Source organism: Plasmodium malariae (genome assembly GCF_900090045.1).
Source record: "Plasmodium malariae genome assembly, chromosome: 14".
Lineage (NCBI taxonomy): Eukaryota > Apicomplexa > Aconoidasida > Haemosporida > Plasmodiidae > Plasmodium > Plasmodium malariae.
In genome coordinates, this window is record NC_041788.1 from 2,075,144 (window position 1) to 2,096,115 (window position 20,972).

Below are 20,972 nucleotides of genomic sequence, written 5' to 3' on the forward strand. Positions count from 1 at the left end.
TCTTTTTTACAATTTTAAATTTTGCACAAGTGGTACACATTACATGAGGTTCCCATATTGAAATAATTTTATTAGAGGACAAATATGAACTTTTTTTTTTTTTATTAATTTTATAAATTTGGGTAATTCAACATACGGGGGTATCATTTTCTTTTTTTTTTTTTTTTCCTTTCATATCATGTAGAAAAAAATGGAAGCCTAAACATGCAATTATTCTTATTACTGTTAAATGCAATTTATAAAATCAACAGTAAAAGAAAAAAAAAAAAAAAAAATATATATATATATATATGTATATCTACTGCATTATTTTCCTTTAAACGTTGAAAAGGTTACTCAATGCTATAATTTAAAATTGACGAAAGTACACTACCATAATTAGCTTAAAAGAAGGAACATAATACACAGTAAAATAACTGGTATTAATAGGGAACGCAAAAGTAAACAAAAGTATTAACCAAGGCATAGAACCTTAACTAATGAAAACTTTTAAGAGCCCCGTAACTACATATAAAAAATAAAATTATACAGGCAAAATAAAAAAGAAATATTAAAATTAATAGAAAAACAGAAACACTATCAAAGACGTGATATATATATATATATATATATATATATATATATATATATGAATACATATTTATACTTACATGTATGTATGCATGATGGTATCGAAAGCGCAACATTAATCAAGCAATGAAATGCAGTTCTTCCTTTTAGTTCTCACAAGGGCCCATACAGGAAAAAGAATTACATGCAGTATACCATTTTTTAAATATAAAAGAAAAAAATGAAATATATGCTTTTTTTCTTTTTTTAAATGCTTATACATTTACATTAATGTATACATGTGTTTTGTCGAATAAATTAGAATTTCAGCCATATTATCTTATTGCTTCTGTATTCATGTAATGCATATATAATTAAGTGAATACATATTTCTCACACATATCAGCTGTACACAATGATTATATATAAGCTTACATAAACGTGGCCCACTAATGTAGTGTGTTAATATAGAAGTAAGCCTATATATAGGCTAGTATTTATATATTTGTATTTATACTTTAATTTATATTTTTATTTATTTATTTATTTTTTTTTTTTTTTTTGAGTTTAATGGCTAATTATAAATTATTTACATTGAAAAGGTATGTTATTCTTGGTTAGAACTACATAAGGATAATGTAGCACACGAGCTATTTTTTTACCCCCCCCCTTTTTATTCGACGGAATATGCTAAGAATGAGCCAGTAAGCGCATAGATTTGTTTACATATATACATGTGCTTATGTATGTATATATGCACGTATGTGAATGTAAGTATATATATATATGTATGTGACCTAGAATACGCTTCGAGCGCAATGATTCTTATCAATGTGAGGAACATTATTGGCACGGGCAAGCTTATCCCATGTCAGAGGAAAACCATATTCGAAATGATCTTTCGATTCATGAAAAACAAAAGAAGAGGGTTAAAGGAACAACCAAGGAAAAAGCCTATAGACATAGAAAAGAAAATAAAGAATCCTAAGAAATATGAAGAGAAAATGCACTTTGATACGTTAAGTAAAGGAGAATTATATTTGCCTGAATCATGTAAAGCGAAAAAATTAGCAATGCTATGCAATCGTTTATACTATTTTAACATAAATGATGAGGAATTATTAGATAGATATGCTGAAAGAGCTGTTGTTATTGTTAATAGCATGAATACAAAAGAGATGTCTTTAGTGTTAAATACAATGAGAAAATTTAATCACAAAAATGAGAAGTTACTGGAAGCATTTGCAAAACATATACCAAGGAAATTACACAAAGGGGTACCTCAAGATATTTCATTAATATTAAATGCATATGCTCATTTCAATTTTATTGACAACAATTTATTCAGTCGAATATGTGAAGAAATACCCCATAAAATCCCTTATTTTGAACATAGTCATATATCTAGTGTTATTAATGCCTTTTACAAATTAAAAATAAAGGACAAAATTATTATTGCTGATATGGTTGATGAAATTATTGAACGAATTGATGAATTCGATACAAAGTCATTGACAAATATTATCAACTGTTTTTCAAAAATGAATTACAAAAATGAAAATAAAAAAATTATATGGACTAAATTTATAGAAGCAGTTAAGAGATTATATAAAGAATTTAACTTTTTAGAAATTGTATTAGTAACTAACGCTTTTTGTAAGAAAAAAATGAAAAATCAAAATGTCTATAAATTTTTAAGTGAAATTTTATCTTATCATATTTTTAAAATGACATCCTTAAATGATACTAACGCTTTTCTGCTTTGCACAATTGCTCATGCTTTTTCGAAGGTTAAATATTATTCAAAAGAATTATTTGATTACATCATTTCTCATTTTTCAAACAAGAAAAATTATGTATCTTTAGACACTCAGCACTTTTCTCAGTTAATTTATTCTTGTTCTGTTTTTTCCCTGAACAATGAATTATTTCTTGACGTTTTTACTAAAATGGTGTGTACAAGACTAGATGAAAAGTATCACTTGAATGAGCAAACGTTGTCTACTATTGCTTATTCTTTTGCAAAATTAAAATTTAGAGATACAAATTTTTTTGTTTTGTTATCTTCATATATTATTAAAGAGAAAATTTCTTTATCCCCGCAAAGCTTAAGTTTACTTTGCTACAGCTACTCAAAATTAAAAATAAAATCCGAATTGTTTTTTTACATTTTATCCCTTCAAATCATTCAAAATATGAACAAGTTTACTAAACAAGGTTTGTCTATAATCTTAAGTGCCTACTCAAATTTAAGAATTTTTAATGTGAAAATGTTTTCTCTGATTAATAAGTATTTAAATTTGTACGTAGAAAATTGCACGAATGAGGAGTGTACACTAATTTGCAAAAATTATGAACATGCAATAAGGTGTATAGATGACGAAATAGGGCCAAAAATGGAAAAATCGGTTGAAATGGATAGTGTGAACGAAATGGGTAAAGTACATGAAATGGACATAATTGACAAGAAGAATGACAAACTATCGGGGGAAAGCAATGAGCGCAATTCTTTTCTAGTCAGAACGTCAAATATAAAAAAAGAGTTAGGGGATTTTGTTCAAATTTTAAAAATCAAAATGCAGCATTTTGAAGAGAAGAAAAAATTAACTCAGGAACATGCAGGATTTCATTTGATGGATGAAAAAGGTCAAATGGGTGAGGAACATAGCGAAGTTGAAGTGGAGGAGAATGACGAAAGTTTTTTCTCCATTTTTAATGAAAATGATATTCTATGCGATGAACCTAAAGATGGTACTACTAATAGAAGTGATAATAACAGTGAACAACCTAGCCATTTCATAAACCCGGATGTGCTATTCAATAACATGGATGATCATGCTGACGATATTAAGAAAAAAGAAACTACTTTAAAAATGTATGAAAAAATGTTTTTAACAGACACACAAGGAACTACTTATAATAGCAAGGAAGTTCCCTTAGTGAATAGCAGATTAAATAAACAACTTTGTAATATTTTAGATAATCAGAATAGTAAAATAAACGAAAATAAGTATCAAATTCTTGATGAGAAGGGAAATCGTAAGACAAAAAGTCTTTTAGAGCTAATGACCTCGAACAAACCACCAAAAGTAAATTACGAAAAGGAAAAATTAATAAAATCCGCTGAACAAGTAGAAACAGAATTTATAAAAGAATACATAAACGAACAAAATAAATCTAATGAAAATGATAAAATTGGAAGAAAATTCAAAAAAAGAAAAAAAAAAATTCAAAAAATTTTGTCGAAAAAGTACGAACCAGTAGATGATCTTACCACCTTACAAGAAAAATGGAGGAACTTTTATAAAAATTGACCATATTTGGTAGCATACAATGTAGTAACGGCCATAGGTGAAGGGTGCACTATTCCCTTTAAACAAATTGGGCTTAAATTTTACAACTATAATGGAAATATTTTTTCTGTTTTGTTCCTAAGTTCTTTCGTTCTTTCGTTCTTTCGTTCTTTCGCTCTTTCGCTCTTTCGCTCTTTCGCTCTTTCGCTCTTTTACGCCTATGTTTATTTGTTCCTTTGTCCCTTTGTTAATTTGTTAATTTGTTAATTTTAACTTTTGATTTTTTTTCTTTTTTTTCATTCTTTTCCCCATATAGCTATATCCGCATGAATATATTTATCTGTGCACACATGTACACTTCAACTTTGACTTCATTCCCTTCAGCAGTTACTCTTGAAATCCTAATATTTCCTTCTTTTTTTTTTTTTTTTAACTTTTCTTAATTTTACTGCATGTGAAACTATTTGCTAAAAGAGATTAATTCGAAATATATATTGAAAAACAAAAAATAAAAATAAAAATAAAAAGTACAAAAAAATACAAAAAATGTAAGCGCAAAAAAAATAAAAATTAAAATTCTTTTAAGCTCATTTCTCTTTTAAAAAATAATTCTCATGAGAAAAGCTGAATTTTTTTGATTTCAATTTAAACTTGTTAAAACAGTTAAAAGTCAACTTATGTGGATATGATACAAAATCGGTAAATTATAAAATTTTGCATAAATTGAAGAAATAAATATGTCATTTTAAATTATACAGGAAAAAAATAATATGGATCTGCTTTTTATTTGAATATTAGTTAATAAAACGGTCATTTGAGGCATGTACAATTATACATATATATATATATATATATGAGTCTACATTTAAATATTTATGTATTAATATTGGTACATACTTCATGTGCATATATAAATTTTGCCAAATTAAATGAGTCTCACTTTGTTTGATCATTTTACTCTGGAACGGCATATTCCATTATGTACTTTTTATTTTCCCGTTTTTACCTGTATTTTGCAAATTTGTCATTTATTACGTTTTTCCTGAATTCTGTATTTAAGTAAGTAGGAATATGTGCATATAGATGTACAAACATACGAACGTACGAACATACGTACATACATACGTACATACATATATACATACATATATACAAATATATATATTTATTTTATATAAACCATATGGCAAGAACAAAACACCACTTAGTAGGATTTAAATAAAATTATTTGTAGGTATCTGTGTATATGAAATAAAAAAAATATAATGTATTCCAGTAAAATTTTAAAAAATACGTATTATTTACCGTATAAATCTAAATGTTTAAACAATGTAAATAATCGTTTGCCAGATCAGTCATATAACTTGCATTATTTTGTATTAAGCTCCTATAATCCTTTTAGCAACAATGAGATTCACTTGATTGAGTATAACGATCAAAGTTTATCTATTAGAAATGTAGAAATATTTGACCATAATGGAGAAATTGAACAGATGGTTTGTTTAGATATGTATGGAAATGAAGATGGAGAAAAAAAAGTACTCATATGTACTTCTGGGTTTTGCTCATCTGGTGGGAATACTAACAGGATGAATATAAACGATATGAAATATTCCTGTTCCTTGTTCATAGGACATATAAATAATTTAGATGAAAAGGAATATAATGAAAACTACATAGAGGAGATGACGGAAAATGTTGAAAGGGAAGAGGACGATATTCGGCATATTTCGTTCGAGGATGGCCAAAAAAGAGAACAAAGACAATTGGACGAGGTGGTAGGAGTAATAGAAGCAGAAAAATCAAGGGATGCAATAGAAGCGAGGAAAGCAGTAGAAGCGTGGGATGCAGTAAAAGCGAGAGGCGTGTACGTCGATCGCAAAGTGGATACCTTGCTGGAGAAAAAAGGAATAGAGGAGACTCATCAAAATATAAACAAGTTAGAAGAAAATCAAAATTCACACATTTCAAATGATATGAAGGAGAAAGAGATCAGGTGTGAATTAAATATTTCCTCAAGAAATAATGGAAATATAAAGAAGGTATATTTACCTGGAGAAAAAAAGAAGGTGCCGTTAAATAAGTTGTGTGATTTGAAACGTAGTAAGGAATATGATGGAATTAAAAATATTGCCGTAGATAATTATGAAAAAGAATTTCATAGAATAGCTATAATAGACAAATATAGTTATAATATATTTGAGAAGAATAAAAATGATATGAATTTAATACAATCAAATAATCTTAAAAAGGAATTAAATTATGGAGTATTCGATCCTCATCATGAAAATATATTAGCAGTTATAAGTGATATATATATATATGGTTACGATATTAAAAGTAATAAGGAAATATTTTCCGCATATACAAATCATAAGTCTAATTTAACATCCATTGATTTTAATCCTAATATACCAAACGTTATAATATCATCATCTAATGATGGTTTTATAAAATTCTGGGATTTAAGATATTTAAAAAATTCTTTTCTTACTATTAATATTCATTCTCATTGGGTTACTTCTCTTAATTTTAATAATTACCATGATGAATTACTTTTAACTACAAGTACGGACAATACAGTTAAATTACATAAAATAGAATACCCCAATAATTTAAATCTACAAAAAAAGGAGACAAATTATAAGTTAATTAAAACTTATACAGATCATGAAGAATCTGTTTACAAAGGAATATGGAGCAAAACGGACGCTTGGGTTTTTGCGTCCTTATCATACGATGGAAAGTGCGTTGTGAATACCGTTCCTACTGAACAAAAATATAAAATACTCTTGTAAAAAAAAAAAGAAAAAAAATATAACAATATATGATATAATAATGTATTATATAGTATAATATTATATAATATTATATTACGTTTGCGCTTATTTGTTCATTCCAGAAGTGTTGTCCTTCGTTCATTTGATTCATTTTTTTAATTTTTTCCCGTCTTATAATGTATAAACATAATTATGAAAATATGGGATAATACAACTGAATATGTAAAGGGTGCAAAGGTAACATTCACTGCATTGGACTTACCACATTAGAATATTCATACATATAATGTGGCAAGTTGTAGATACTCTGGCATTTGCGCACATATGCAAATGTATGAATAAACGTATGTATATCCATGATAATTTTAGTTTTACTTCTATGCTGTTCAGAATTCTTAGTTGAAATTGTCCCCTCGTACATTATTTAATTCGCTTTATTATTTTATTTACCACATATTATTTTATTTATTCATATTATTATATTTTATTTTGTTTATTTATATTATTATATTTTACGTCGTTTATTTATATTATTATATTTTACGTCGTTTATTTATATTATTATATTTTACGTCGTTTATTTATATTATTATATTTTACGTCGTTTATTTATTTTATTATATTGTACTTTATATATCATACTTTATTTAATGCTATTCATTTTTTTTCAAGTTACTTTACAACACAATTTTGCAAAACTGGTAATAAAATTTTTATAAATTGTTCAAGCCGGAATAGCTTTCTTCTTTAGCTAAATATATTAAAAGTGATGAAGCAGAAAATTAAAAGGTACAGTTTTGTAATAAAAAATAAGATTCGTTTCAACTGCTTCGTTATCTTTTTGTGTATTTTTTTTTATTTTTTTTCTTGTGGTATTCTTAATTCTTTTACTTTTTTTTTTCGACTTAGCGTTTGTGAGAACGCAACGTTAATGCTTACACCTGTTGAACGGCATTCATTAGAACCTATATTGGAGACGTTTTAGCAAACCAAAAAAAAATATAAAACTTTATTATTACCTTCTTTGGGCTTTTTTTATGGCTCCTTTTGTTTTTAAACGTGGCATTTTTGTTTGTTTTTACATTTGACTTCATACTGCTTCGTATTGCTTTATGTTGCTTTGTATTACTGCATACTACTCAACTTTATTTTCATAACATTTTCTTTGTTTGAAACGCTTTTCTCCACCCTAGGTTCCCAATTAAGCTTGTCAAAATTAACTAAAATGATGGTAAATAAAACGACGTATTAATTAGCTCACCTTAATGTTTCTTCAAAAAGTTAGCGAGTTGCTTATTTGTTCTCTCTTATTTGCATTATGTGTGATGAATACATGGGTAGTAACTGTTAGTAAACGAGTTAATTTGCAACGAAAGCAGAGCTTTCACTTTATATCCCCAAGAACACATAGGAGTAAATATGTTGTTAAGAAAAAAATATTTTTTTTTAATAAAAGAAAGTTAAGTGTATCACAATGCAACGAAGAAAATAATATGGATACCATTTTCAAATATACAAAATATGGCGAAACCAATGATAATAAGTATATAAATATATTAGAAAAGAAGGCAAATGAAATTAAAAATTCTAAAAATAGTTTTAATAATTATAAGATGAAGAATAATAAATATGAGGAAGAACAAAACTGTTCCTATCAACCATTAGATTATACGACATTACATGTATTATCTTTTGAACTAAATGCATTATTACAAGACTGTGTAGTACATCATATAACTCAAGCAGACGACAAAACGATAGTTTTACATTTAAATAAACGAGAAAAAGAATATTATTTATATATATGTTATGATAACCAGAATCCTGTAATTTCTCTTGGTTTAAAAATAAAGAAGTTATTTAATCGATTCATAGATGATGACTATGCACAAAAATTAAACCCCGTTTTGAAATATTCCATTATTTCTAATATATATATGAAAAAAAGTTTTATAAAAATATTATGTATTGATTTTATATTAAAAAGAAAAACTCAAGAAGATATTGATATTGAAGATATATTGTCTAACACAAGCATTAGTAGAAAAGTAACATTATTATTTGATCTACATCATAATTCTTGTATTTCTTTTGTTATTAATAAAGTAAATAATGAAATTTTAATTTCTCCCCATAATTATATAACAGAAAAAACTATAGATAAATCTTTTAAAGAAGGACATACGTATATATTCCCTACCAATGATGAATGTAAAATAATTCCGAATCATTATGAATTTTTTTCTTCTTTTTTAAAATTGTTTAAATCAAGAAAAGAGCAAAACTTCATTTCGTCCATATTAGATCTATATGAAGGACTCAGTTATAATATACTTTTAAAATTTTTTGATCATTTAAATATTTCAAGTGATATAAAATTTTCAGATATAGACCCAGGCTTGCTACTAGACTTTTTTAATAATACATATATTAAATGGATTCGCTTTTTAAATTTAAAAGAAAAATGTGACACGCTCATTTTTTATCCTCATTTTGATCACACATTGAACATTTATTGTGTTGTGAAGTTTTTGACACGAAAAACTAATTATGCATTTTTGAATACCCCTGAACATAAGTACCATAGCGCCGAAACACGTAGGTTTCTTACGGCAAGTGTAACTGCAGATATTACTGGCACAGAGGTGAAGCAATCGTTTGCAGATCAAACGGTTAACAAGAGTGGAAAGGATGAAGGAGCTTATGATTACAGAAAGGAAATGTCAAAGGAAGGATACGGCAAAGATGGTGAGGAGGAATCAGGAATGATGGATATCAAAATAGAGAGCGGCAAAATGGATGAGGCAAAAATTGAGAGCGGCAAAATGGATGATGCAAAAATTGAGAGCAGCAAATTGGCTGATACCAAAAACAGAGAAACATACTTTGAAACAGTCATCGAACTGGTCTACTATTACTACGGAAAGTCCCTTTCTGTAAATAAATTTTACTCAACATTAAAATATTGCAAAGAATTTATTAAAAAGAAGATACCACTGTATGAAGAAATGCTGATGCAGTATAAAAGTGAACGAGAGATATGTGAAAAGGCTTATTTGTTACATGAAAACTTAAATAAGCTGAGTGTTTTTAATCATACTATATCGAAAATGAAAGACTGGATAGACAAGAAAACTTTTGATGCATTAAAGTTAATAGAAAATGAATTAAAATTTAATTCAATAGAAGATAATAGAAAAAAATACGTAAAAAGGATGGAAGAAAAAAAACAGAAAGAAGAATTATTACAAAAAAAAATTTTAAATGTTCAACCCAATGTTATTAAAACATCTCAAAATCTTTATAAAGGCTCTCTTTTAATTAAAGTTAATGAAACCGATTTATCTTCTCCATTTATAATAGTAGGTAGAAATAGTAAACAAAATGAAAGAATATCAACACAAATTTTAAAATTCAACGATTTGTGGTTTCACGTACATGAACATCCAGGAGGTCATGTCATATTAAGAAATAAAAAAATTAATGGTAAAATAATTACGGCAGACCTAAATGTTGAAGATATAAACGTTGACGATGATATTAAATATGCTGCAAATATAGCTGCCTATTTTTCCAAAGCAAGAAAGCTCGATAAAACCCTCGTCTGTTTCACCATTGGAAAGTATGTTTTAAAGGATAACACCTTAAGCGAAGGAGCGGTTGAAGTTTTGAGATACAAATTAGTATATGGCAGGTATGAATGATTTATTACATGTGTATATTCTCTATATTTCTATAGAGTACCTTTGCACATATAACCACCCCACAGGTGTGTATTCTTGCATACAAATATGCACATATTCATAATTCTCCGCTTTCCACCTTTTCAGACCAAGCAAAGTATCAAGTGTTATAAAAGACCTCAAGGAAAGAAATAAGGAGATCGAACTTTCTAATAAAAAGAAATAGGAAGTTTTTTTTTTTTTTTTTTTTTTTTTTTTTTTTTCTTATATTCTGCATTTCTACATAATACAGAATTATGCATTACATATTCTGTAATTTTTTTGTACAAAATATTTATTTTTTATTATAAATTTTTATTTACGTTAATTTAAAATTTTTTGGCAGTGTTGCAAAAAGTACTTATTTGCACATTTCCCCAATATTCGCACTTCGTGATTTTTCTATTTTCTTTAATAAAAAAGTGTAAGATAATAAGAAAAAAAAAAAAAAAAATTAAAAGAAAACAAAGCAATATAATGCAATGTACAGCAAAAAAGTAACAAATCAATCCAAAAATTGCAATGTAAAGCAAAAAAAAAATGACAAATAAATCCAAATGCAAAAGGGAAGCATGAAACACAAGCAGGTGTAAGAGCAAAAAAAAAAAAAAAATAATGCGAAATAGTTGGAATATAATCATCTTGTTGTGCCCCCAACATATTTAAGCATTATAAATTGCATCATCACGAGGTTTATATTAAATACAATTTAATTTTACGATCACCGTTTTACTGAAATGCGGTGTAATATAAGAACTCCCAACAAATGAGAAGGTATTTTTATAATAATTATAATGCTATCTATTTTTTCATTCTTAAATATTATCATAATCGCTTACTTGTTTTTAAAAAATAATTTATGCATACGAAACAGCAAAAGCCAGAGCAAAAGAAAAAGTAAAAGTGTTTTTCCTGTATATACTACTATTTTAAAAGATAGGAGAGGTAACAAAATTAGTAATGTAAAAAGTGCTCATATAAAAATAATTGGATTTACACAGAACATAAAAGGAAAGACGTTTCAAAAGGGGGAGAAGAGATTCCTCATAGAAGGAAAAAAGATATACTCCGACAGAGAAAAAAAAAAAAAATGGAAAAAACTTTTTGCTGAAGGTAATTTTTTCAATCCGAAACAATTTAAAAATTTATTTCCTGATGAGCCAAATAAGAAGGGAAAAACTAATTATAATGAAAATTGTCTTAATCTAGAAGAGGTAGAAAATTTAAAAGAGATATGTCCTTCTTTGTACGAGCAGTTGGAAGATTATCATAAATCAGAAGGACTAGAAGAGTTAAAAGAGGAAGAGATACCGACAGAAAAGAGGGAAGTAAAGGAGTACGTAGCAATGGAACACAAAACAAAAGAAGAAGAAGAAGAAGTAAGTGGCACGAAGAACATTTCCGTGTATGAAGGGTTGCCACTTCTGATGATTGACGGAAAGGACTTTCAAGGATTTCCTGATAGTAGGAAGATAAAAATAAAACCCGAAATTTCTACACAATTTAGTAATTTAGATTATGACAAATGTATCAAATCAAATAGTGAGAAGAAATATATGGGTGACTCTCAGAAGGGTTTAAGTGAAAATGTAAATAATGGCCAAATGGGAAAGGGAGAGAAAGGCGAAAATGGTCAAAATGGGGAAAACGCCATAAAAACTGTACGAAATACGGCAGATGAAAAGGGTATGTTGAATGAGTTTGAAAGGGAAGTACAGTTAGTGTTAGGAAAAGAGGATAGAAGTACAAGTGATATACCAAAGGGTACTCCCAACTGCAGTACAACCGGAAGTACGGATTGCAGAACAGATACACATAGCGACGATACCAAAGGGGAAAGCTTAACAAAGGAAGAAAGGATTGCAAAATATAAAAAGTTCGGAAAACATCATCACATGGATTCTGCTTTAGGAGATGTTCTATATGATAGGGACTACCCAGGGTACATTTATTTAAATCATGGGGAAAATTTAAAAGAGTTAGATGAAAAGAGTGAATTCGATTCGGAGTTTCCAAGTTATATAAACCCATCGAATATACATTTAAGAACAGGTCGTAAAAGAGAGGTGCAAAAAATAAGAGACAGTGGAATAAAGCAAAAAAGGAGATGGGGTTGTTCCAAAATTGAGAATGATATTAAAAGAGGAAATTGGAGATATTATGATGATATGGTAAAAGATCTTCTTGATTCAACAGATCAAGAAAAGTTAGAGGAAAATTATTATTCAAATAATTATTATCAAAGAACTCATAATAATACAGGGTTTGGAAGTTTAGACAAAGTACAAAATAATTATTTTGATGTACAATTTATAGGATCAGCTGAAACATACCCAGCAAATATATCAGTAGGTATGAATTTTATATGGCCAATTAATTTTATACCTTTATTATGTAAGCAATATACAAAAAGATCAGGACAACCAATTAAATCGGAAATTTTCAATTTAGGAGGATTTGATTCTTTGCAATTATGGTTTTACCCTGATGGTATGAATAATTCCATTGATGGTTACTGTGCACTGAAACTAGTTATGAAACCGGGGTCTTATTTACCTGTGAAAATTTTTTTTTTTGCTTTTAGTGAATATAATTATATTCATACGAATTCATTTTATAAAGAATCAGCTGATTATATTACGTCTTCTTTAAATTTATGCAAATGCTTATTGAAAACAAAAGTAAATTTAAAAAGAATTGAAAATAATAAGGATTATGTTATTTTAGGACCCGCTGGGAATATTTACATTGGTGTTGGTATTTTTGATGATAACTACGATTTTGAAGAAGATTTTAAAAAATTCTATTCACTTAATAACAAATATAAAAACAAAAAAAAAGTGAATCATAAATTTGAATATAAATATGACTGGGATGAAGGTGTTCATATCTTTGATAATTGGTTAAAAAAGCAAACAGCCATAACAGATGATAAGAATGAGTTGTTACCAGTATATTACACACACTCCGAGTTATATGAAAATTACAAATATCAGTATATTCCTGAGAAAAATCCCTTAAAATTTTTAAACAGAAAAAAAGACAAGCATGCTTGGAATAGACATCCATTTTGACTTTATAAAATTAGTAACGTAATACTGGATAATTAAAATTAAAGCATATTTTATGCCTTAAATAGAAAATAGGCGAATGTTATTAAATGAGGTGAGAAAAGGGGGGAATGGAAAATATATATTAAAGTTGTTAAGAAGGTAAAAAAAATAAAATATAAACAAAAAAAAAAATAAAATTGAGCGATAAAGGGGGAAAATGAAATAAAATAATAATAAAATAAAGCTAAAATAGAGTGAATAGGAAGATAAAATAAAATTAAAAGAAAATATTATTAAACAAAACAAAGGAAAATAAAAATGAATTAAACAAAACAGGGGACAATAAAATTGAGTTAAACTAAAAGAAAAATAAAGTTAAACTAAACAAAGAAAAATAAAGTTAAACTAAACAAAACAAGGGGAAATGAAGTTAAATTAAATTATATTTTATTACACAAAACAAAGGGATGTAAAATTAAAAGATATATTATCAAATATAAGCAAAACCGAAGAAATAATATATGCTACAAATAGAAAAAATTGAAAACTCTAAAAAGAAATCTTGTACGCAAATGAAGCGTTTTAAACAAACATTAAAGGGTTGTAATAATTAAAATAATGTATTATTGTATTTTTGTTCTCCAGAAATGAACTCCAATGCATATGTGTACTATGGATGTACATGTATGTATATATATGAACAAATACGTTTACATATGTACGAACAGCCATACGCATTAAATTCAAAATATTAATATGATGCACATTTAAATGAAGGCACAATAACAACTTTGCATCTTTCCAGCGCAGAGTTTACATATGTCCAAACTCATTTTTCATTTGTGATAATTTACTTTCTACATGTACAAGAGTCCTTGTGCAGAAATATATATAAGTACATTTATATATAAAAAGTAATATGTACGTATATTTGTAAACCTATCTATCTCTCTATCTATCTATCTGTATGTATGTATGTATGTATCACAAATAACTTCCTCGCAGGGAAATACATTTTATTAAATTATCAAAAATTCTCTTTTTGATTCCCACCTATTTTCAAAAAGTGCGCTTATCCACCTCGTCATCCCTTTACCTTCTTCCGTTCTCTTCATATTCGTTTTGTAAACAAATTTTCTTTTTATAATATATTTGATGGCTTTTTTTTTTTCTTTTTTTTGTGTATGTGTTTCGTAGCTTCATTCAGTTTTCGTTTGATCCATAATTTTTGTATTTTCTTCTGTCATGTTAACACTTGCACACTCATTTGTGTTTCCACTGGCGTAATCATTTGTGTATCCATTAGCACATTCATTAGTGTTTTTACTAGCAGACTCATTAGATTTAATATCTTCTGCACATTTCATAAGATTATGCATTATACTATTTTTCAGAGAGGCACACATACAATCGGAGGGATGTTCGGATGTGGATTGTGGAATTAAATTGTTATTTATTTTCATCTTATCGTATATTTCATTGCATAATCTAAAAGACAAGTTAAGTGCAACCTTACGGGGTAATTCGTTTAACAAAACAAATTTCAGTGTTCGTACTAATTCATTAGCTGTATCTTCATCGCAATATTTAACTATATGTTTTATATTTTGTAAATACATTTTCGTATTTTTTAATTTTCTCTTCTTGTATACTTGCTCTAATTCTTCTGCACTTCTTAATAAACTTTGTTCGATATATATCCTTTTATTTTTTTGATCAAGAACTAATGGGAAGATTTTAAGGTATTCATAATTTTTAATTATTTTTTTTAATTTCAATTTGTGGGTCTCATTTAAACATTTATTAATTAAAGCTCGGAAATGATTCATATCATCCATTTTTATTAATTTAAATTCCATATTAAAATGATATTTTAAATATATTATGGAAGCGCAAAAAAATCCGTAAAAAAAATGCAAAATAAGATTCTTTTCATTTTCACTTATACTCTCACTTAATATTTGAGAAATGTGTTCATTAAACACATAGTAGTACACAAATAAGTTTGGTTTTATCATTGATACAAATGTTATGAAGTTCCATACCATCAAATTCAGTAAGTACATAGCAAGGGTAAAAAAAGTTTTAACATATAATTTATTTTTAAAAAAAAAATAAATTGGTACGTGTAACATTAATACTTCTATTATACTTTTAAATTCGAAACGGGACTTGCATGTGTATACTTCATATGTCTTTATATTAAAATCACACAATTTTATTATATTATTATCTTGTTTATCACTTTTTACATTTTTTTTAATATTTTCATTTTTTGCATTTTTCAGTTCTTCCTTATTTTCACCAATCAATTTACGTCCTTTCATTATCATTTCTTTTATAAGTTCATCCAAGTTTTCACTAACAAGGATATTGTCATCATTGGACTTTTGCTCAGTCGCTTTGACACCTTTTTCCTCTTTACTCTGTTGTTTACTTCCTTCAATTTTTTCCATTTGTTCGACATTTGTATTATCATTGTTTTGTTTCAGATTCTCTTCGCTTTTTTCTTGTTGTTCGGTATTTTCATTATCATTATTTTGTTCCACGTTTACTTCTCTTTTTTCTACTTGTTCGACAATTACATTATCATAATTTTGTTCCACACTTTCTTCTCTTTTTTCTTGTTGTTCGGTATTTTCATTATCATTATTTTGTTTCACGTTTACTTCTCTTTTTTCTACTTGTTCGACAATTACATTATCATTATTTTGTTCCACACTTTCTTCCCTTTTTTCCATTTTTTTGGCATTTACATTATTATTATTTTGTTTCATATCTTCTTTACTTTCTTCTAATTGCTCAAATTTTGCTTGATCAGCTGTAGGAGTCATTTCGTCGGCGCTTTTTCCCATTTGCTTGCTATTCACTTGAGTATCCTTACTGTTATTATTTTGTTGCACACTTGTTTTCTTATTAGAATTTTCATTTGATATGTTTAATAGTATAGTCCATAAAATTTTCAAAAGAATAAAAAGAAGGCTATTCCTGCTCTTTTCATTTTTCTTCTCGTCCTCTACTGTACTATTTATATGATTATTGTATAATAATTTTTCATTATTTAATACATGATTATGAAAATATACTATTCTAAACATATCGAATAAAGGGTTTCTCCTTGGCTTCACTACTATTACATTAGTATTATTATCATTCTTCTTACCACTTTCACGTTGTTTTGCCTTAACATTATTATTAATAGCAGCTTCATGAGGATTAACATCTGTGTCTACATTAAATCTGAATCTAGTACCTTTTTTATTTTTTGGTTTCGTTTTTATATATTCTCTGAAGTTATATTTTGCTAACTCAAAGAAATAAATTAATAAGTTATGTTTATGTATACTTATGTTTTTTTCCTTTCCTCTAAAAATTCTGCTAATGTTTTTATAAAAAATATAGGAAGTAAATACTCCAAAAAGAAATGCTACGATAAGAGAACTACTAGTTTCTTCGTCACTTGAAAACAAATCAATATCATCTGATGTTAAGGAGTCACCATTTATAACATTAAAAAAGGACAAAGCATGATTTTGAATTAATTTTTTGCTACTTACATATAAACGAAATAAATAAATTAAAAAAAGAACGGTTACGAAATAGTAAATATGGTAAATTATACTCTTAAACATATATTTAAAGGGACTAAAATATGCCTTCACATCAACAAGGTAAAAATGTTTTGACAATCTATTAAGCAATTTATCATTTTGGAAAATGTCAGATTTAATTAGCTTATTAATTTTTTTTGTTGTTAAGTATGTTAATAAAACAAAGATGCAAATGTATATTTCTGCGTCTAATATCACGGTAAAAATGAAGTCTATCGTATCTTCTATCATTTTTTAAAACGACGTATATTGTTACATTTAAAATATGTTATATGATTACAACTCATTTTTTTTGAACTGCTTTATTCTACCCTTACTGCTCATAAAAATTTTCTGCTTATCGTGTACATGAATAGGTACGTATACAAATAAATATACATATATAATATAAATTAGCTGCCTATAACAACCGTTATATGAATTCTAATTTCTATATACTTTCCTTAGCCCTGTGTGGCTACTTTTTTATTACTACTCTTTCTTATTTTGAATATACAAATTTTGAATTCTTTCGTATATTTATTTTGTTTTTTTTATTTTAAATTTTATTTTCTTTTTTCTTTTTTTTCTGTTTTCTTTGTTTTATTTTTCTTTTGCTTTATTTACTCACCGATTTCTTTTCTATTTTCTTTTTTTATTTTTTACTTTTTTTTATAATTTTGTTTAATTTTTTTAATCTTTTTGTACGCAGCAATAGATTTGTGGAATAAAAACACTTATAACGTTTTTTATGCAATAATGTTGAAGCAAACATTCAGAAGTGAACATTTATTCCTTTGTAAAAATTCTATTTGTCATCTTTTCAAATATAAAAAAGTTGAATTTCATGAATAATAATACTATTTTTTTTAAGTACATATTATAATATGTATATATATACATTGATGTTACTATCGAATCTTCAATGAGGTCGAAAAAATGATGAATATATGCTTCCAATTATAACGAGACTCTTTCTCTTGGTGAGTATTTTTTTTAACACTATATATAAATATAACAACCGTCCATTACGAAATAATTCATTGTTATAAATAAGCTTTTTACATGTTGGCTCTATTAAACAAAATTAGAATATTATTTATATAATGTGTTTTTTTTTTAGTTATATTTTTAAAGGCATTTTTTCTATATTTTTTTTAATTTATGTTGTAAAAAATATATATGCAACTATGTATAAAAAAATTATATTACCTATATATTAGTGTATATATACCTTTCATTTAAAAATTTCTTAATTTTATAAACTTGCTAATTATTCCATTTTATAATTGTTTGCATATAATCATATAATCCATTTTATTTTTCCTTTTTGCTCATAATCCTTTTTTTTTTTTTTTTTCCTTTTCAAAATCGAATATAATATTTTTATTATTTTTATTTTGTTTAATATTTGATTGTAATCATTTTATGTATATATGAGGTATTTAAGGTTAAAATTATAAAACGAGATTTTTTCTTTTAATTTGCTATAACAGAATTTTACTAAGTATTATTAAAAATGTATAAAATAACATTAAATAGAAAATTAATAAAAATATAACAGAAAAAAAAATAATTTATTTTATATAAATTTTTTCATGTAAGAATTTTAAGAAATTTTTTTTTTTTTCTTTTTTATTTAAAAAAAAAAGGAGAAAGAAAAAATCTCTTACCTGCTTTTTTTTTTTTTTTTTTATAGTAATACTATAAAAATAAACAAATTGTGATTGTGCAAGGTTCAAATTTTATTAAAAAAAAGAAATAAACAAAAATATTAAGAAAAAATCAAAATTGAATAGCAGTAAAAATTAAAAAAAGGCAGAAGGCAAACAAAGCTTTTATTATATAAAATATAATAAGAAAAAAAGGCTCGTTCCTTCTTAAATTTTGAATATATATATTATAAATTATACTAAAGGTGTAGAAAATAAATTGGGGGAAACGGTTAAAAGCGAACAGTATAAATTATTGTATACATACATGCATATATATATATATATACATATATAAACAGTATGTTATGGATAAGTGTGCATGTACATTGCAAAATGTAAAAAAAAAAATTAACAAAAAAAAGTTATAATTGAAAAGAAAAAAAAATAAGATACATAGAACTTCATAATTCTAGGGATAATAATTTAACGTATAATAAATAACAACAAAAAGAAATTTTCAAATTTACCAAAAAGGGGTAATAAAATTGTAAAAGTTGTACATGTAATGTAATATATGCACATGTATTAAATATGTACATATGAATGTACGTATGAATGTACGTATGAATGTACGTATGAATATACGTATATGTGTGTGCATATGCGTACGTATTATGTAGTATGTACTGTGTATATATACACATGCTTAGACACACAGTCATGTGTGGCTCTTAAAACCCTTTAATATTAATGAGAGGAAGCAGCCTTTTAACTATATGTAGTAGTGTATCTTGATTTTTTAAAATATCTTTTAAATTTTTATACGCTTGTGGTGCCTCATCTCGAATTTTGTTATTTGTGTCACACCTTATTCCCTTCATAATATTAACAAAATCGTTTTGATTAATAACCTTTTTTGCCTTAGTTCTACTAAGCACTCTACCACATCCATGAGAACAGGAGTTATAAGATAGAGTGCTTCCTTTTCCTTTTACTATATATGAACCAACTTTCATATTACCTGGAATAATACCTAGTTCATCTTTTTTAGATGATGTTGCTCCTTTTCTTGTAACATACATGTATTCCTTTTTAATTTCATTATTATCAACATATGAAACTAATTCATGATTGCAAAAATTGTGATGTATATTTATCAAACTCTCCCAATTTAATGGGCATTTTACTTCTTCATAAATAATCTTTTCAATTATTTTCATCATATATATTCTGTTATATTTTGCATACTCTAAACATAACTTCATGTCTTTTAAATAATTCCTTCCATGTTTCTTTCTCAAATCAAGATAGGCCAGATCATTTTTTTTCATATTGCTCTCTTCACTAGCAAGTTCATCATAAAACTCTGCTGTTGTTTTCCCTAAGTTTCTACTTCCTGAATGTATTAAAATGTATATATCTGATTCTCCTAGGGAATGACAAGTTTCAGGGCTCTCAGCTGATGCTTCATTATAAGTGTTCCTTCCGCAACTATTGTTATTTCTACTTATAGTATTAACTGACGACCTGTTATTAAGCCCCACCTCTTCTGCACAAGCTGTAGATGCGTCATATGCAATTTCAATAAAATGATTCCCCCCTCCAAGGGAACCCATCTGCTTGAAATGCTTTGATTTAATTATATCATTTATATTATTACTGGCATATTTACTTATTAAATTATCAAGCACTTTTTTAGAATCCAAAACTTCCTTATCATGAGAGTCGAAACCTAATGGAATGCTACTTTTTATTTTATTATATAAACTATTTATAACCTTATCGTTTAGGTGTTTTTTTTTTAAGTTATTAATTTTTACACATAATATGCCACACCCTATATCAACACCTACGCCATTAGGTATAATAAAATTTTTTGTCAAAAACACAGAGCCTATTATTATTCCTTTCCCTAAATGTACGTCTGGCAATATAGCTACATGCCCTTTTATAATTTTCAAGCTAGCCAAATTTTTAATTTGATTTAAACAAGCATCATCAATTTCGTTAGTATATGCTAAAATATCATTTGAATTTTCGAAATTTAATAAATATGGAGGTTTCCTAGCATTATTAAATCCTCTCTCACTAATTCCATAATATTCTTCTACACTATTATTATTAACTGAGCAGATATTTGTTAATCTTTTTTTTAGAAATTTTAAACTATTTTCGCTTCTTTTTGTTGGATGGAAAACAGTACCTTTTATATAACATATTCGGAACATGCTATTTATTGAACCAAAAGGAATGAAGTTAAACATAAGTGCGATTAACAAAAATTTCATGTTATATGATCATTCTGGAGACGTATTTATAAAATTACAAAA

General features: G+C 26.5%; 6 protein-coding genes across 6 annotated transcripts; 4 read left to right on the forward strand and 2 right to left on the reverse strand.

Annotated features, from left to right (window-relative positions):
- Nucleotides 1–1,367: 1,367 nt before the first annotated feature.
- Nucleotides 1,368–3,863, forward strand: PmUG01_14055800 (conserved Plasmodium protein, unknown function; the record flags this gene model as incomplete). The annotated part of the gene is made up of 1 exon (XM_029008131.1): nucleotides 1,368–3,863. One exon carries the CDS (start codon nucleotides 1,368–1,370, stop codon nucleotides 3,861–3,863), a length of 2,496 nt encoding a protein of 831 aa, XP_028864452.1.
- A 1,244-nt stretch (nucleotides 3,864–5,107) lies between these two features.
- PmUG01_14055900 (protein TSSC1, putative) lies at nucleotides 5,108–6,640 on the forward strand (the record flags this gene model as incomplete). The annotated part of the gene is made up of 1 exon (XM_029008134.1): nucleotides 5,108–6,640. The coding sequence occupies one exon, from the start codon at nucleotides 5,108–5,110 to the stop codon at nucleotides 6,638–6,640; it is 1,533 nt and encodes a 510-aa protein (XP_028864453.1).
- Nucleotides 6,641–7,947: 1,307 nt separating this feature from the next.
- PmUG01_14056000 (FbpA domain protein, putative) lies at nucleotides 7,948–10,531 on the forward strand (the record flags this gene model as incomplete). The annotated part of the gene is made up of 2 exons (XM_029008135.1): nucleotides 7,948–10,316; nucleotides 10,453–10,531. 2 exons carry the CDS (start codon nucleotides 7,948–7,950, stop codon nucleotides 10,529–10,531), a joined length of 2,448 nt encoding a protein of 815 aa, XP_028864454.1.
- A 607-nt stretch (nucleotides 10,532–11,138) lies between these two features.
- On the forward strand, nucleotides 11,139–13,418 carry PmUG01_14056100 (conserved Plasmodium protein, unknown function; the record flags this gene model as incomplete). The annotated part of the gene is made up of 1 exon (XM_029008136.1): nucleotides 11,139–13,418. The coding sequence occupies one exon, from the start codon at nucleotides 11,139–11,141 to the stop codon at nucleotides 13,416–13,418; it is 2,280 nt and encodes a 759-aa protein (XP_028864455.1).
- A 1,178-nt stretch (nucleotides 13,419–14,596) lies between these two features.
- On the reverse strand, nucleotides 14,597–17,239 carry PmUG01_14056200 (conserved Plasmodium protein, unknown function; the record flags this gene model as incomplete). Its single annotated transcript, XM_029008137.1, has 1 exon — nucleotides 14,597–17,239. One exon carries the CDS (start codon nucleotides 17,237–17,239, stop codon nucleotides 14,597–14,599), a length of 2,643 nt encoding a protein of 880 aa, XP_028864456.1.
- Nucleotides 17,240–19,373: 2,134 nt separating this feature from the next.
- Nucleotides 19,374–20,930, reverse strand: PmUG01_14056300 (tRNA-splicing ligase RtcB, putative; the record flags this gene model as incomplete). The annotated part of the gene is made up of 1 exon (XM_029008138.1): nucleotides 19,374–20,930. One exon carries the CDS (start codon nucleotides 20,928–20,930, stop codon nucleotides 19,374–19,376), a length of 1,557 nt encoding a protein of 518 aa, XP_028864457.1.
- Between the last annotated feature and the right edge of the window lie 42 nt (nucleotides 20,931–20,972).